The sequence below is a fragment of the Eubalaena glacialis genome, chromosome 10, assembly GCF_028564815.1.
Source record: "Eubalaena glacialis isolate mEubGla1 chromosome 10, mEubGla1.1.hap2.+ XY, whole genome shotgun sequence".
NCBI lineage: Eukaryota > Metazoa > Chordata > Mammalia > Artiodactyla > Balaenidae > Eubalaena > Eubalaena glacialis.
The window spans coordinates 110,884,652-110,903,527 of NC_083725.1; the positions used below are offsets into that span (position 1 = coordinate 110,884,652).

Below are 18,876 nucleotides of genomic sequence, written 5' to 3' on the forward strand. Positions count from 1 at the left end.
TGTAGGAGGCAACCTATGTGTCCCAGCACTGCACTCCCCTCTCGACACCCAAGCTATGTGCTCTAGGGGTTCCCCCTAAGAACGCTATGTGGGTTTTTCTGTTGTGGTGGGCTAAGTGTGTGGGCAGTCAGGTAGGCCCCTAACTGGTTGGTTGCCAGGCCCTGCCTTGTGTGAATGTAGCTGGCTGCTATTTAGTGGGGCCTGGTCCTGAGTTGGCTAGATGCAGAATCCTAGGGGGTCCCTGGAGCTAGTGCTGGCTCACTGGTGGGCGGAGTCAGGGTCCCGAAGACTCTGGGACTGTTGCCCGCCCACTGGCTGGTTAAGTCAGCTCTTGGGGTTAGTGCCAGACTACTGGTAGGCATAGCTGGTTCCTAGAGTGTGGCTCTGGAATCCCAGAGCTCATTTAATATTATTGGTGGGGGGGTGGTTCTTGACTCAGTTGGGTACGGGGTCCAGGGTGTCCTAAAGGTTGCACTGGCCAGCTAGTGGGCTGGGCCAGGGCCCAGCCAGTGCCAGTGTAGGATCTGGCCTGCAGTGCGGGATTGTAGTTTTCTAGCTTCTTGTGTCTGCCCTCTGGTGGGTGAGGCTGGTCTAGAGGCATGGTCTGGCTTCCCGGTGGGAGGAGCCGGTCCACTGGTGGGCAGAGCTGGGTCTTGGCCCTCTGGTGGGCTAGGCCGTATCTAGGGGCAAGCCCAGAGGTGGCTGTGGGCTCTTTAGGCTTTAGGCAGCCAGCCTGTCTGCAGATGGGGGTGGATGTGTTCCTGCCTAGTTAGTTGTTTGGCCTGAGGTGTTCCAGCACTGGAGCCTACAGGCTGTTAGGGGGCCAGGTCTTGGAGCTAATGAGCCAAGATGTTAGCTATCAACAATGTCCCCCTATATGCTGCCACCAGTGTGTGTTTTCCTTTACCCAAGCCTGAATTCCTTCTCCCTGTTTCAGGACCACAAAGCCTCTTTCTCCTTGATGACTACAGGGAATTCTTGGAGGGGAGTATCAGCTTGTACTCATACAGAAATGAAAGTAGTATGGCATCAGAATTTTCATCTATAGTCTAGGGAATAAGATATATTCTATTATTTCACTAAACCAGTGGTTCTCAAAGCATGGTCCCTGGGCCAGCAGCATCAGCATCACCTGGAAACTTGCTACAAGTGTAAATTCTGGAACTCTCCCCAAGATCTACTGAATCAGAAAATCTAGGGGTGAGGCCCTGCAACCTGTGTGAACAAGCCTGCTAAATGATTCTGATGCAGGCTCAACTTTGAGAACCACTAAACTAAATGTCAACCAGAGGTGACTTTGCCTCCAGGGGACATTTACTAATATCTGGAGACATTTTTAGTTGTCATAATTGGAATGGAGGGTGCTAATGGAATCTAGTGGGTAGAGGCCAGGGATTCTGCTAAACATTCTACAAATGCACAGGACAGACCTACAGCAAAGAATTGTCCAGTCTAAAATGTCCATTGTGCCAAAGTCGAGAAACCTGCTCTAAACTGAGCCTTCACTCCCTGAACTGGTGAAGAAATTAAACCTCAGTTGTGTGTGTGTGTGTGTGTGTATGTTTGTGGGGGCTTCATCCCCAATTCCATAGCTTAGTTTCAGGTTTAGGTGGACCAGAGGGAACAGGTTCTTAATCCAGGTGATCACCTTCATTCAGGTGCTCTGTTTGCTGCCCGGTACTGGTGTTTAGTGCTGTTTCTCTCGAAGGGCTGGGGCAGGAAACTCTCCCACCTAACCTGTCCCAACCAGGAAGAATATCTTTCCACACCAGCAACCAGATTCTCCCATGAGACAATGGTCTGAACCGCACAGAATTCTGGCATCTTGAAGTAACATGCCAAGGTCAAGCGGAAGAGTAGGCATGCATGCCATACCTCCCACCCCCTCAACTTCCATCTCTTCTCAATAAATCCCCACCTTCCTGGGGCTGGGTGTTCCCACTTTCCTCTCCCCATTAGCTCACGCCATGTTTCCCCATCACGAACCACTTAGCTTCAGCTTGTACAATCAAACACAAAATCTCTTTATTGTTTGAGGGTTTCAGGTGACTTTAGGAAGCTCAACTTTTAGGAACTATATTGAATCATTTTCCCCAGAGTGGAAGGGTGGGGGGGATAGGCTAACTTAAGTTAGTCTTTTTCTTAATAACTCTCCCTGCTGTATCATGCATATCATGTGTAACGTAATATGTCATATATATTTGTATATAACATATTTAATACACCTGTAAAGCAGCAATCAGAGGAGAGGATAATGTCTACTTGCTCTTCACTAAGGGAAAAGCCATAGAAAGAGAGGAATAAGTCGTAATGCCCAGGAAGAATTAGCCCTCTCTGGAAAAACTGGCAAGGGTCTACCAACCCATGCCCTAAGAGTCCCAGGGGAAGCCATTTGGGGCAACATGTAGCGGATGAAGAAGCATGGCAGAGATCCTGGAAGCACGGGGAACAGAACTATGAAACCACTGCAGGAGGACCGGATGCTGCTCATGCTGAGATATCTAAGGCAAGCCCATCGACGGTAGTGGTCCTGTCGACCATTCACACTGCTGCCCCAGGACCCACACAATGTCCACTCCTTTACCTATGATTACAATTACAATTGGTTCTTTCCCTCCACCCACCCATCGGCTCCTCCAGCTGCATCCTCAGGCCCGTCCCATACTGTCTTGGATTCAGGGCTGCTTCACAGAGGTACACAGTTCCACTGGTTCCAGTCGCAGGGCACAGGGATATGATTCAGACTGTGACTCATTTTCTGCATAATTTTGTTATTCTTGTCTACATGAGAATACACGGGGAAGCCACGTTCGATCAGAGCCTGGGTCTGGTAATAGATGACGTAGGTGACGAGACCATGGGCCCGGTACTCAGGTAGGGTGCCCCCCATCCGCATCTCTCCTGTCTGGTCCATCAGGGACCAGGACACAGGGGTCCCCTCGGGCCCCAGCAGGCAGAAGTTGGGGAAGGTCCGGATACAGCGCTCGATGAATCTCTGGCTCCACTCATTGCCACCGAAATGCCAGAACTTATTCACCACGGCAGCGTGGGTAGGATCCAACGATGAGAGTTTAAACATCTCTTGGTCACTATGGATGTTCCAAGAGAAAAGCAAAGTCCATGAGTTCAGAGGTTTATATTTGTTCTTACCTCTATTATCTTGAGAGACAGAGTAGGCAGAGGAAATAGCGAACGCAAAGTCTGGAGTATAAGTGAGCTTGTAATGACAGAGGAACAGAAAGAAGGCCGATGTTGTTGGACTGAGTGAGTAAGAAGGACAAGACAGGTCAAAGAAGTTGACATAGGCCTGACATATTCCAGGTGAGAAAAGAAATGGGGAGAAACACGGTTTGAATTACGTTTTTAAAAAAGATTATTCTGGCTGCTTTGAAGAAGATGGATTGTGGGGAGCCAGAGTAAAAGCAGAAAGAGAAGTTGGGAGGCTACTTTGGTAGTGAGAGGTGTAAGTAGTGTAGGGTAGCTTTTATCAAACTCACATGGCCTTGGGTTTTCCATCGCTAAGTGATAAGTTCTTTATATCCAGCAGGGAAGGAGCCAGTTCCCTTATTGCCTCAATCGCCATATAGAGAATGTTTTGTGATTGCTTGACTTTGAAGGATTTAGTGGCTGCAAGACTTTGGATTACTTCATTCAGGCTGGATTGTGAACCTAGATGGGATTATAAGGAGAAATGCAATGATTTATGTCCATTCTAGGGAGAAGCTCTCCAGTGGAGTAGGAAGTGTCTGAGGATTTCTAGTCAGAGAACTTTGGTGATGGGCTCAGTGCTGCCACTGTATGACTGGGGTCATGTAATCAGGATTTGTGCAATTTTCCTTGTTTTGCAAAAGCAAAAACATGCCTAGAAATTCATTCAGCCATGGTCATGCCATTAGAGGCAATACCAAGACTGGAACTAAGTTTTCTGGGCTACATAATCATGCAGTTTTGATGACCAAAGAAGGTGAGTTATAATAATTATAGTTGCCGGGACTTCCCTGGTGGAGCAGTGGTTGGGAATCTGCCTGCCAGTACAGGGGACATGGGTTCAATCCCTGGTCTGGGAAGATCCCACATGCCGTGGAGCAACTAGGCCCGTGAGCCACAACTGCTGAGCCTGCACTCTAGAGCCCATGTGCCACAGCTGCTGAGCCCACGTGCTGCAACTACTGGGCCCCGCGCGCCTGAAGCCCGTGCTCCGCAACGGGAGAGGCCACCGCAATGGGGGGCCCGCGTACTGCAGCGAAGAGTGGCCCCCGCTCACCGCAACAGGAGAAAGCCCGCGCACAGCGACGAAGACCCAACACAGCCAAAAATAAATAAAATTTTTAAAAATAATAATAATTATAGTTGCCAACATCTCTGGAGTACTTACTATGTTCCCAATGTGGTAGATTGTTGCAGTAATGACCCACAATTTGCCCACATCTCCTTGTACCCATTCCCTGGAATAGTCCCCTCCTGCACTGCACCTGACCTTGGCCATATGACTTGTTTTACCAATGGGAAAGAGTAAATTTGACGCAGAGAGAGGCTTAAAAATGCTTGCACATTGGGGCTCACCATGTCTTTGTGCTTCTGGTTACCTTGAGGCCAACACCACATGAAAAGGCCTAGGCTAGCCTGCTGAAGACATGTGCTCTTATCATGATGTCACCAGGGCCTAGCCAGTACTGACAGTCAGACCATCATTCAGACTTGTAAGTTAGGCTATCCTAGAGCAACCAGCCCACAGTCACCCATCAACTGACTGTAGATGCATAGCTACACCCAGAGGAGACCAGCAGAACAACTGCCTTGCAAAGCCCAGTCCAATTGTTGATTCACAGAATTATGAGGTTTGCTATGCAGTGAAAGTTAACTGAAACATTCAGGTATTGCACTAAGCAATTCCTAGCTAAGATTTCATTTACTCTTTTCAACACTGCTGTGTTTTAGGTACTATTATTTATTTTTTATTTTTTTAGTAAATTTATTTATTTATTTATTTATTTATTTATTTATTTATTTATTTATTTATTTTTGGCTGCGTTGGGTCTTCATTGCTGCACACGGGCTTTCTCTAGCTGTGGCGAGTGAGGGCTACTCTTTGTTGAGGAGTACAGGCCCTAGAGCACGTGGGCTTCGGTAGTTGTGGCACACAGGCTCAGTAGTTGTGGCACGTGGGCTCAGTAGTTGTGGCTCATGGGCTTAGCTGCTCCATGGCATGTGGGATCTTCCTGGACCAGGGCTCAAACCCGTGTCACCTGCATCGGCAGGCGGATGCTTAACCACTGCACCACCCGGGAAGTCCTAGGTACAATTATTACCCCCATTTTTATATATGAAAGTCAGAATCTCAGATAGGACAAGTCCCTGGCTAGGATCACATGGCAAAGTAACAGGCAAATGCCATCCTAGGTAGTCTGACTCTGGAGACCACACTCATAACCATATAAGTTGCTTTTTATGACCTAGTAGGTGTTTTGTGGCACGAGTTGTCATTCCAATTCTAGGAATGAAAGTCCCTGGGGAAAGCTCTGCTCTGATACCCAACCACCCTAAGGCATCCTGGATATGTCCACAAAATATGCCATAAATCCTTCGCTCTCAGGGGATTACGTTACAGTCCTCTATATGAAGCCCATTAGGTACAAGCTTTGAGGGTGTTTTTTCCCACTTTACAGGTATAGTTGCAGCTGAGTAAAAAATCTGACAGCAGGCTGAGGGTCTGGGGCTTGGAGAAAGGAGATATATGTCATAGAAATTGTTCAGGATGGAGATGTGATTCAGCACAGATTCCATTCCTTTTATACTTACTTTGGATCTGCAAATGCTGTTTCCAATTGATGACTTCTGGTAAGCTGAGGAATTCCTGACAGTTTTTGAGGTCTTTGGAGTAGATATGGTAAGTATTGGTGTAGTGATCAAGGTCATCTGTCATGTCCTATTATCATTGAGAAAAGGGGGGCAAAACAAATGTCTTATTTTTCATGATTGTCATACTTTTTTCTAAATTCTACTATACTGTGGTATTTTTAAGTACTAAAATATTGGTGTTTGTATTGGTGCATTAGAAATTTTTCTGAATCATTTAAATCATGAGATCAAGACGGGAGATTCAGGTATTCAAATTATGATGAAAAACTGCAGAACAATACTATTCTCTACCCATATATTGTGTTAAAATTTCAACTCAAGCAAAGACACAACTATTTAGAAAGCATTCTTCTATATTTTCATCTTCCTCAACAGGAAGAAGAGAAAAGCAATTGACAAGGAAAAGCTTCTGGTGCAAGAATAAATTTTTCTATATTTCAAACACTTGCAGAATACACAAACTATGAAGATGACAGTATTAAATTTGGTTATTGATATTTCTGGATTGAAATTTCCATCTATGCTAAATTAAGACAAAGAAGATGAAAACCAATTAGAAATGCTTTCATAAAATAATACAATAGTTGAACAAATTGTAATTACAGGAAAACAAAGAAACTACTTATTTAGAAAGATCCCCTCAAATTATTACATAAGAGATGAGATTATTTGGAAGAGGAAGGCACAGGAAAATATTATCTTGAGTGCAGAATTAGAAACCTTTTCAAAAATAGTTGGAATTGTTGCACAGAAATATACTCACAAGTCAGCAATGATACCACTAACACATTTTGTTTCTTAAGATCCCATTTAAGATAAAAGGTCAAATAATTTTATTGCAGTTCAGTTTTTATTATTAATATAAATTTCTTCATTTTATATACTGTTTAATTCCATGGATTTTAAATAACTTATTATTTGTAGGAAAGATATATTTGTATTTTTATAAATTTATAATTTTACTGGATGTTTTCAAATAAACTTAGGGTTTTTTGTCTTTGAAATGTATTAACTATTTAGTTTCACTAATTTTTAAATGTTTCCCCAAAATGCATATGGAAATTCTAATATTATAAAAATTTTTTTTAATAATCAGCCAACTAACTGTCCTGTTTCATACCTTCCTATCTTTGTCCTTGTTACTTTCTCTGGTTAGAATGTCCTCCTTTCTTTGTCAGCCTAACAAAGATATATTTATATACAAAATCCAGTTCAGATGAAACATCCACTAAGAAGTGTATCTAATCTGATCCTGTAACCTCCATCTCCAAACTCCATAGTTTAATCAGCTTTTGCCTGTGCTATCTCCGTATATTGTACATTTTCTGTTTTTGAACATTTTACACTAAGTTGTAATTTATTTACTTACCTGTATTCTCCTCCAGGCTGTGGGGTTCTTAAAGGCAAGGACTTGTTCACTATCACTGCAATTCATTTCTGTAGCCCCAGGGTCTACCACATGGCCAGGCACACGGTAGGCACATAGCAAATATAAACATAGATGCAAATTCATTCCACATCTGGCACCTTACCTGCTCCTGAGGGCGGATAACCACTGTATTAAAATCAGGCCACTTGTCCACCAGGGCCTTTAGCTTGAATGGGTTTCCCTGATTCATGTGGAAGACAGTCCCATAAACCTGCAGTATCCAGACAAAGTGAGAGGGCCAGCTTATTAGAAAGGGATGGCAAAGTGCCTTGTTTGACCAGGACAGGTTTATGTCTATGAAATTGTGAAATTTTACAGCGGTAAAGGGACAAATAGGGCATCTGCGTCTAAAATCTCCACATGCTACATTTTTTTTTTAACCTCAGATGAGAACTTTTTCTTCCCATCTAATATAAATCAAACATGCATATGGTAAAATATTGGGACAAATAAAGTTAATGATCATAAGAACACCGTTCTTTTTTTTTGTAGGATTTAATATTATCTTTTCCCAGACTTTCTTCTATTCATACTCATAGAGATACACAATTTTACAAACGTAAAATGATCTGATACATGATATTTTTCACCACTGAATAAATTGTGGGTGTATTTCTATGTTCATAAATACAAAATTTTTCAATTATGTTCTAATGACTGCATAGGATTCCATTATATGGTTGTATCATGGTTCATTTGTGCATTTGCCTACTGATGGCCATTTCAGCTGTTTCCAAATTTTCATTTTAACAACTAATTTCTTGCAGAGCATGCTTGCACAGAAATCTTTGCATGGGTACCTGATATTTTCTTAGATTATCCATCAGGTAACTGCTGGTTCAAAGGTTATGGACATGTTTAAAACTCTTTAACATGTATGTCCACAGTACCCTCTGGAAAGGTAATTTCCTCCCACCAATAAGCAAAGGCTAAAGCAAAATGCTCAAGAGAATGGGCTGTGGAAGCCTACAGTCTCGATCCAGTCTTGAGTCCCCAACGGCGCCTTTTTGCATAGTTTGTTGAGAGAGAGAGGAAAGCAGGGAGAGAATGAATGAGATAGCCTGTGGACATTAAGTGTCCTGGTGGTTTGGGGTTGGGGGTTGGGGGAATGCAGCGGTGGATACCACCATGGGCCACATGACTATTGAGAATATGAAGCCTCTGCAGATACCAGCATGGAAACATGCCAATGACCAAAGGTCAAGAAAAAAAAAGGTATGCAGTTTAATGGTTTGTACCATGGGTAGATGATGACCAAAGTCTGTACCAACATCTTTCCCTCCTACCACCCTCCACCCGACGTGAACTACTGATGTTACACTATGGAGAAAGAGAAGGGGAAAAAAATCTAAGTTGCCTGAGCTTATCTGAAATCATTGTTTTCAGCCATGAATGGAGGCTTGATATAGAAATTCCGTATAGTTTGGCAAAATATAGATGTTTCTTTTTACGCCTTTGCATTTGGGGGTGTGTAAAATTGTTTTAGATTAATACATTATCCATTACAAGATCTGAAAATATGTGTATCTCTTCCTCTTTCTTATTCCCTGGGCTGAATTAATTAAAACTCTTTTTTTTTTTTTTTCTGCTGAACTCAGAACGTAGTGAGCCAGGCAACTACTCTAAATTGACTCAACTGGAGTTGACACAGGCAATAAAATGTACTTAATAGCCAACACTTAGAAGAACAGATGGACATTTTGTCAACTGAGACTCAAGCAAGTATTGAGTTCTAGGTTATACCTCCATTAAAAGTACCTGGCAAACAACTATTCTAGATTTCAACTAGGGTAAAAATGTGTATCTTTAATATACAACCAATGCTGTTTCTTCATGAAAGTTGTGGAGCCAAGAGGGCCGCCTTATCTTACCACAGAGATGCTCCAAGTAAGGACACTTGGGAACCACCAAGAGTTTCCTCAAGATGCTTGGGGTCCACTTAACCCAAGGAGTAAAGGGAAATTTAAATCACAAAATTCTATACTACAGAGCATGGAAGAAAAACTTTTAGGTTGAAGAATTTTCAAAAATAGCTACTTAGCATAAAAATATCTTAGGCAAGCGTTCATAACATGTATAACTGATGTAACCTCTAAGAAAAATTGACTGTCTCTTTGAGAGGTTGCCTGGATCTTAAGGATTATCAAGTGAAAGTAGTTAAATATTAGGTAACAGATTAATATTAGTGGGATCCACCAAAGTGGGTGACATTTTAGTTTTAAATTAGTTGATTTGAAGTCATTTTTGGCAATAATTAAAGAACAGGGCGAGTTGTTTCATTAGTCTATTTCTAATAAATGAAAATGAAGCCATATGATCTACAAATAAAATAATGTTAACATTTTTCTCCTTTATACAGAAAGATGGAGTAACAATTCTATTAGGGAGTGAGGCAGGTGAATGCATTTATCTTATCTAAAATGTATGCATCTTATAGGAGTGTCTTATAAAACAGTAGAAATCTAGTTCTCTTTCCACAAAAAAATTTCAGGAAAACAATTTGTTCTCCAAATACACACACACACACATTACACACACACACACATTCACACACACACGGTTGTACTTAAATTCCACTGGAATGGACCCCATCCCTTTGGTTGCTAAAGAAAAACACAGGTGAGGACCCCAGCCAATCATTAGAGTTGCTCTCGAACAGTTCTGGATGTGGGCATCTATGTATATGTTCTATTTAATCCTGAGATTTCTTATCAGTTGTACTTGGTTAACAGAGATCCTCAGAGTCAGCCACAAAATAGCTTGATACGCCATAAGTTCGGAGCAATTGGAAAATCTAAGTGAAATAGAAATTGACTTATTATTAATTTTAAAGAAGGCTCATGATGGTTAACCTCTCACCTGGCAAGTGTTCTTTTAAGGAGAACAAATTAAAAATTAACATGTAGTCTCAGCTAACTTTGTAGGAGAACTCTGGGCAAGTTTCCAGTGCTATTATGGAACGTTTCTTGGAAAGGAGCAAGGAAATACTTTTTGAATCAGCTTGGAGCAAAAAGCAATGTTAGGTCTCAGGCATTCCTACGTTCATACCATAGCACTGCAGCTCACTATTTGTGGGGTATTGGGCAAACCACTTCACTGAGCCTCCATCTTCACATCAGTGACATGGGCATAACAGCAAATGTCTTGTAGAGAGGTTATGCAAATTAAATGAGAGAAAATATGCACTAGTGCCTGGCACAGAATAGGTGCTCAATAAATATTAGTCTCTCTTTCCCTTCATCACAGGAAATTTCTATTCCTACTCCCCTCAGAATTTTCCATTGTCACCTTTAAGGATGTAGGAAGGCTCTTCCTCAAGGATTTCTCCAGCATCTGCAGCATCTGGGCACCTTGCAATGGGAACATCGTGCAAGACACCTTGTTCTGGAGAGACAACCAGGAAACAGCCAGGAATGAGAAGAGCAGGAGGAGATTCAGAAACAAAAGTAGCAAGTTCTCTGCTAATTGCCAGAGCCCTCTTCAGTGTCTCTTTATTGGTGTCATCTTCACTAAAGTCATCAGCCATTGCAAGGAAGGATGAGACTGGCAGAAAGCGCAGAGCCTGCCTTCTGAATTTTTCATCTCACTTTCTTAAAACTTCGATGAATTCTAGTCATTAACTTCATTTTACATTAACAAGCACATTCTAAAATATATATAACATTTTTTTTGAAATTTAGTTGCTATCAGTGATTTTTCTGACTCTACCAGTAATAAGCTGTGCAACCTTGGAAAGTTACTTAGCCTCTCTGTACCTTGGTTTCTTCAAAGTAGATGGGATAATAGTATTACCTGACTCATAGAATTGTTGTGAGGATTAAATGAGCTAATATGTTAAAAGAGTAAATAAGTGCTTAAAGAGTCTGTCACATAGTAAACACTGAGCATATGTTATTTTATTACTACTACCACTCCTCTTCCTTACTGTCCTTTCTTTCCCCTCCTCGTCTCCCCCCTCCTCCTTCTCCCCAATTGAGTTAAAGTGCTGTATACTGCATGATATTTTTTTTTTCACACACACTGTATTTTATTTTTACAAGAGATAAATAGACTGACACCAAGCATTGTACATGGATGACCACAACAAAAGCAACAATGATTGCAATTACCAAACATGAAACACACTCATACTATGTCATAATATTGACGTTCAGTCCAGTAATCCTCCACTGTAACAGCTCCTTTACTTTGCAGTGAAAATTGATTTGTATATTCTTTGCCTCTGAGTTCTTGTGGGATTTTTTCTTTTTTTAAATTCAACCAGAAAGTCACAAAAATTATACTCATCCTCATCAGTTCACTCAGTCCCATGTAATTAATTTTTTTTTATCTTGATCTTTTTTAGCACTTTTATGAGCTCATCAGTTTTTCATTAGAGTTCTGAAAATGCTTATTCATTCAGTTCAGCAGTACAGTCAGGTACCAGAAACCTGTACTTGTCAGAGTCTTTTCCATGAATTTCCTGAAGATGAAACCCTTTTATAGGAACATATTTACAAAAGCATCAGAGTACACCCAGAACTGTCTGTAAATGACAAAAGACTTAAGAATGACCACGGTTAAAGATTTGATGAAAGTTCATAATAATGCAGTTGACAAGAAAATTAGTTATTTCTGAGATATACATTTTAAAGTAATAACTAGGATTATGACTTATAACATTACACCAGAACATATAAGATTTTTAGAAATTTCATGTAATGTCTGAAACATTAATATCAACATATTTCCATACAAATAACCCAATGAAAGTTTAGTATTAGTTGTTTTGTTTGTTTGTTTATACTGCAGGTTCTTATTAGTCATCCATTTTATACACATCAGTGTATACATGTCAATCCCAATCACCCAATTCAGCACACCACTATCCCCGCCCCACCGCAGTTTTCCCCCCTTGGTGTCCATATGTCTGTTCTCTACATCTGTGTCTCAACTTCTGCCCTGCAAACCGGCTCATCTGTACCATTTTTCTAGGTTCCACATACATGCGTTAATATACGATATTTGTTTTTCTCTTTCTGACTTACTTCACTCTGTATGACAGTCTCTAGATCCATCCACGTCTCAACAAATGACTCAATTTCGTTCCTTTTTATGGCTGAGTAATATTCCATTGTATATATGTACCACAACTTCTTTATCCATTCGTCTGTTGATGGGCATTTAGGTTGCTTCCATGACCTGGCTATTGTAAATAGTGCTGCAATGAACATTCGGGTGCATGTGTCTTTTTGAATTACGGTTTTCTCTGGGTATACGCCCAGTAGTGGGATTGCTGGGTCATATGGTAATTCTATTTTTAGTTTTTTAAGGAACCTCCATATTGTTCTCCATAGTGGCTGTATCAATTTACATTCCCACCAACAGTGCAAGAGGGTTCCCTTTTCTCCACACCCTCTCCAGCATTTGTTGTTTGTAGATTTTCTGATGATGCCCATTCTAACTGGTGTGAGGTGATACCTCATTGTAGTTTTGATTTGCATTTCTCTAATAATTAGTGATGTTGAGCAGCTTTTCATGTGCTTCGTGGCCGTCTGTATGTCTTCTTTGGAGAAATGTCTATTTAGGTCTTCTGCCCATTTTTGGATTGGGGTGTTTGTTTCTTTAATATTGAGCTGAATGAGCTGTTTATATATTTTGGAGATTAATCCTTTGTCCGTTGATTCGTTTGCAAATATTTTCTCCCATTCTGAGGGTTATCTTTTCGTCTTGTTTATGGTTTCCTTTGCTGTGCAAAAGCTTTGAAGTTTCATTAGGTCCCATTTGTTTATTTTTGTTTTTATTTCCATTACTCTAGGAGGTGGATCAAAAAAGATCTTGCTGTGATTTATGTCAAAGAGTGTTCTTCCTATGTTTTCCTCTAAGAGTTTTATAGTGTCCAGTCTTACATTTAGGTCTGTAATCCATTTTGAGTTTATTTTTGTGTATGGTGTTAGGGAGTATTCTAATTTCATTCTTTTACATGTAGCTGTCCAGTTTTCCCAGCACCACTTATTGAAGAGACTGTCTTTTCTCCATCGTATATCTTTGCCTCCTTTGTCATAGATTAGTTGACCATAGGTGCGTGGGTTTATCTCTGGGCTTTCTATCTTGTTCCATTGATCTATGTTTCTGTTTTTGTGCCAGTACCATATTGTCTTGATTACTGTAGCTTTGTAGTATAGTCTGAAGTCAGGGAGTCTGATTCCTCCAGCTCCGTTTTTTTCCCTCAAGACTGCTTTGGCTATTCGGGGTCTTTTGTGTCTCCATACAAATTTTAAGATGATTTTTTCTAGCTCCGTAAAAAATGCCATTGGTAATTTGATAGGGATTGCATTGAATCTGTAGATTGCTTTGGGTAGTATAGTCATTTTCACAATATTGATTCTTCCAATCCAAGAACATGGTATATCTCTCCATCTGTTGGTATCATCTTTAATTTCTTTCATCAGTGTCTTATAGTTTTCTGCATACAGGTCTTTTGTCTCCCTAGGTAGGTTTATTCCTAGGTATTTTATTCTTTTTGTTGCAATGGTAAATGGGAGTGTTTCCATAATTTCTCTTTCAGATTTTTCACCATTAGTGTATAGGAATGCAAGAGATTTCTGTGCATTAATTTTGTATCCTGCAACTTTACCATATTCATTAATTAGCTCTAGCAGTTTTCTGGTGGCAGTTTTAGGATTCTCTATGTATAGTATCATGTCATCTGCAAACAGTGACAGTTTTACTTCTTCTTTTCCAATTTGTATTCCTTTTATTTCTTTTTCTTCTCTGATTGCCGTGGCTAGGACTTCCAGAACTATGTTGAATAATAGTGGTGAGAGTGGACATCCTTGTCTCCTTCCTGATCTTAGAGGAAATGCTTTCAGTTTTTCACCGTTGAGAATGATGTTTGCTGTGGGTTTGTCGTATATGGCCTTTATTATGTTGAGGTAGGTTCCCTCTATGCCCACTTTCTGGAGAGTTTTTATACTGCATGATATTTTGATGCCACTTTTTTAATATAGGGCATTTTGACATGGTTTAAAATATAAACAAATTATCTTATTGTTTGTTTGTTTCTTTATCTATTTAGGCCACACCATGTGGCTTGCGGGATCTTAGTTCCCCAACCAGGGATTGAACCCAGGCCCCGGCAGTGAATGCACCGAGTCCTAACCACTGGACGGCCAGGGAACTCCTTGTTTGTTTGTTTAATTGCCAAGTCCTATTTCAAGCTGGTGCTCTCACTTTATCACTGAGCCTCACCCTATTTTTGAGTCTTACTCCATCTCTAAGCCTTACTCTTGGATCTGTGATACATGTTGCATAATTACTAGGTAGCATAAAGATAGTATTTTTGACTCACTGCATCAAATTGGGATGGTCAAAACATCCCATAACATCCTACTGACATGAAAAAGGAAGAAAAGAGGCAGTGTCACAGTGTTCTGATTTGTAACTGTGATCTTAGGAGTACCAAGTTACTTTTTAATGAAGGCGCCGAAGAGGTATTCTGAGAAGATGTTGTATTAAAACCCACCATGCCTGAGATGACATGTTCCAGGCCAGAACTGGGTAAATTTGTGATTTTAGAATAGCAAGGGCACTTCTGTTTTTGGCCAAGGTGGAATACAATAAGTCTCTTATATACGAAATCTCAAGTTTTGAACTTTCAAAGATGCGAACGTGCGTCGCTCATCCAACCTATGGACCAGGGAGTTATAATGACTTTTGTTTTTTAATATATTTATTTATTTATTTGGCTGCGCCGGGTCTTAGTTGCGGCACGCGGGATCTTCATTGCCGAGTGCAGGATCTTCACTGCGGCATGTGAGATCTAGTTCCCTGACCAGGGATCGAAGCTGGGCCCCCTGCATTAGGATGCAGAGTCTTAACCACTGGACCACCCGGGAAGTCTCAATTATAGTGACTTTTAAGAAATATTATTTATGTCACACTTTTCACCTGGCAGTAAAGGCAAGTGATGAATCAGGAACAATCTTGCGACAATTTTGGAAGGATGATAACATCTACAAGGCCATAAAAAACATTGACTTTGCTTGTCCTGAGGTTACAGCCGTCACCATGAATGGGGTTGGGAGGAACCTTTGCCTGCAGTTTGCTCACGACTTTTGTGGATTTGAGAAGGTGGATGAGGAGTCCAAAGAGGTCTTCAGCAACTTAGTGACCCTCAGCGCGAAGCTGGAGCTAGATCTGCAATAAGACGACTTCACTGAACTCCGTGCTGTGCAACATGGAGCTTACTAATGAAGACCTGATGGAATTGGAGGCCCAGAGAAAGGACGAAGAGAGACAAGAGGAAGAAGAAGTAACTGAAGAACTGAAGAGATTCACGACGTAGGAAATGACAAGGGGATTTTCTTTATTTGAGGAGGCACTGTTAGTTTTTGAGGCACAGGTCCCGAATGTAGAATGGTACACGAAAGTTGCAGCAGCCGTTCGGAATGCAATCCAGTGCTACCGTGTCATCTATGACAAGAAGAAAAAGAGCTACTACCCAGACATCACTGGATCGTTTATTCAAGAGAGTAGATAGAATTGAATCCAGAGGATCTTAAGACTGTAAAAAGTATAGCATTCCTGAAGGCCAATCTTATCTTTTATCTAGAGGCAACTCACAAGGAGTATAAGATGCAACATAAAGATGAATGTCAAATTTGTGGGGTGAAGTCAGAATGGCCATCGTTAAAAAGTCTACAAATAATAAATGCTGGAGAGGGTGTGGAGAAAAGGGAGCCCTCCTACACTGTTGGTGGGAATGTAAACTGGTGCAGCCACTATGGAAAACAGTATGGAGGTTCCCAAAAAAACTAAAAATAGAGTTGCCATATGATCCAGCAATCCCACTCCTGGGCACATATTCAGACAAAATTGTAATTTGAAAAGATACATGCACCCCTATGTTCATAGCAGCACTATTTAAAATAGCCAAAATATGGAAACAACCTAAATGTCCATCGACAGAAGAATGGATAAAGAAGGTGTGACATATATATATATATATATTACAACGGAATATTACTCAGTCATAAAAAAGAATGAAATAATACCATTTGCAGCAACATGGATGGACGTAGAAATTATCATACTAAGTGAAGTAAGTCAGAAAGAGAAAGACAAATGCCATATGATATCGCCCACATGTGCAATCTGAAATATGACACAAATGAACATATCTACGAAAGAGAAACAGATTCACAGACATAGAGAACAGATTTGTGGTTGCCAAGCGGGGGAGGGGGGTGGTGGAGGGATAGAATGCAAGTTTGGAATTAGCAGATGCAAACTATTATATATAGGGTGGATAAACAACAAGATCTTACTGTATAGCACACAGAACTGTATTCAATATCCTGTGATAAACCATAATGGAAAAGAATATGAAAAGGAATATATATATATATATATATTTATAAAACATATATATGTATATATGACTGAATCATTTTGCTGTACAGTAGAAATAAACACAACATTGTAAATCAACTATACTTCAACAAAATTAAAATATCTGTGGGGTGTAATATTACCATATTTCCTGAAAAGTATAGGGTTTGGAACCACCCTCCAAGGATGCACACACAAACCAACAACCAAGCATGGTGCCTCATAAATAAGGTAGATTGAAAACAACTGAGACTGTGATTCTCCAGGACATTGGACACACTCACTGTGAGCTGGCAGAACTGGGCAACAGGCAATGTCCTTGGGAGTGAAATTCAGAACCTTGGACCTAGTTGTTCCCAGAGAAGAAATTAATCCAAAGAAAACAATTCAAAAGAAGAAAAAAGCTCTCAGCAGAATCTGATAAAGCTACACAAAGATAAGCAAGGACTGAACAAAATCCCAGTGTTCAACAATAGGGGAAGGAAATATAAACTATGGTGCAACTCCATGATATTAGCATAATTCCTATACATACGGACACACGGGAAAGGGCTGAAATAAAATGAGAAAATGTAGGGCCTATAACAGTTCATATACCACATACATAAGCATAAATTTATAAGAACACAGACAAATAAAAAGATAGATTGTGGTAGTAGCAATATAGGTGAAAGCTTTAAAGTAAGTTTGTTTATTATACGATTTAAATAAACAATAGGTCTGGTCTGTATTCTCGTCCTTACTCAGCTACTCATTTCCTCTCTGACTTTAAGTACAGCAATCTTCTTATCATTCATGGAGACAAAAAACTGCCTACTTTAAAATATAACCAGAAGGATTCAACAGGGTGCTGTTTAGAGTGTTTTCACGCATTAAGTGCTCCATTCACCCCCCCACTGCCAGAAAATGCCCAGATCTTTCCTCATTCCTTTATCAGTTCAGATCCAAAAACTGCAAGAATTTTTCATAGTACCTAACAAGTTGCCTTTTACAGAATAGGTGCCAGATACACGTTTCTTAAGTTGAAGTTATTCCTTTTCCTTAGGTATATTTGTCATCGTATTCTGAGCAGAACAAAATATGAGCATTTTGATTTGTCTCACGTAAGTGGAGAGGATGTTACAAAGCAATGATTATCTTTTTTTTTTTTTTTTTTTTTTGGCATGAGTTCTCACCTGGAAAGCTGTCTTCACACCAAGCTTTGCAGGAACAAATGAAGAGGAGCGACCTTTAGATCATGAAATTTCCCTCTGGCGCAGACAGTCTTGCAGAGTGCTTTTAGGTACGTTTTCTTCACAAATTGCCGAGCTGAGGCTTGTCATGTGGACCTTGCACTAGGCAAAAAGTTGGGTGTTAGCTCTCATGAAATCTATCCCTTGCTCTCTGGGTCTCATGTTGAGGGAGCTGGTTCTGCAAGGCTGGGAGGCTGCCAGTGTGCCATCTGAGCTTCTCTTTCTGAAACGCCAGGCTGCTCTTTGCCCCGCAGGCCCTGTCATTACTCTGATAACCAAGCTATGTGAAGCCAACAAGCCAGATACTGGAAGGGTCACACTGTATAGGCGATACCTTTCTCCTCCCCTTCCCATTCTCAAGTACCTGCAATAAGAGAAAGATATTAGGAAAGATATGGTTCAGGTCTGGTTTGCAGAATCTGACTTTTCTTCCTACATGTATGCAGAACAGAACATCATTTGCACAGGGTGACTAAAGCTCTTAGGATCCTTGCTTTTTTAGGATAATCTGTGTCCTCTCCCCTGCCCATTCTGAGGCTCCAGTTAAACAACCCCACAATGATTCAACTCGGGCACTTCTTAGTCTCACTTTTATAGAGAAGGAAACTGAGGCTCAGTGTGGCTGAACTGGATAGAATTTAAACCCAGAGCCTTTCACTCCAAAGTGCCCAGTACCCCACATGAACACTTGTTCTACCATTCTCAGAAGAGAAAGGAGGGTTCATAGAAAAGAGAGCCCACTCTGTGAAATGACCAGGGAGGGAAGGTTGACACTATCTGGGTCCTCGACCACATCACTCTTATCCTTGTTCAGCAGGTTAGTGGAGGGAAGGAGTCCCTCTAATCAGAGGAGCAGGGACAGGGTTGCCTAGTGTCCAGAAAGTTGAAAAACCTCGTGTGCTCCTTCAGTCCATAGACCAGCACGGCACAAGTTTACACACGTTCACCTCTGTCCTCCTAGAATATTAATTCTCCATCTTGTCT

At 40.8% G+C, this 18,876-nt stretch overlaps 1 protein-coding gene across 1 annotated transcript; it reads right to left on the reverse strand.

The window, feature by feature from the left end:
- Positions 1–2,000: 2,000 nt before the first annotated feature.
- On the reverse strand, positions 2,001–18,117 carry LOC133099630 (glycine N-acyltransferase-like). The gene is made up of 6 exons (XM_061203392.1): positions 17,836–18,117; positions 10,577–10,672; positions 7,392–7,499; positions 5,800–5,926; positions 3,498–3,669; positions 2,001–3,089 (listed from the first exon to the last, which is right to left on the reverse strand). The coding sequence occupies exons 2-6, from the start codon at positions 10,652–10,654 to the stop codon at positions 2,687–2,689; spliced, it is 888 nt and encodes a 295-aa protein (XP_061059375.1). The 5' UTR covers positions 10,655–10,672; positions 17,836–18,117; the 3' UTR covers positions 2,001–2,686.
- Between the last annotated feature and the right edge of the window lie 759 nt (positions 18,118–18,876).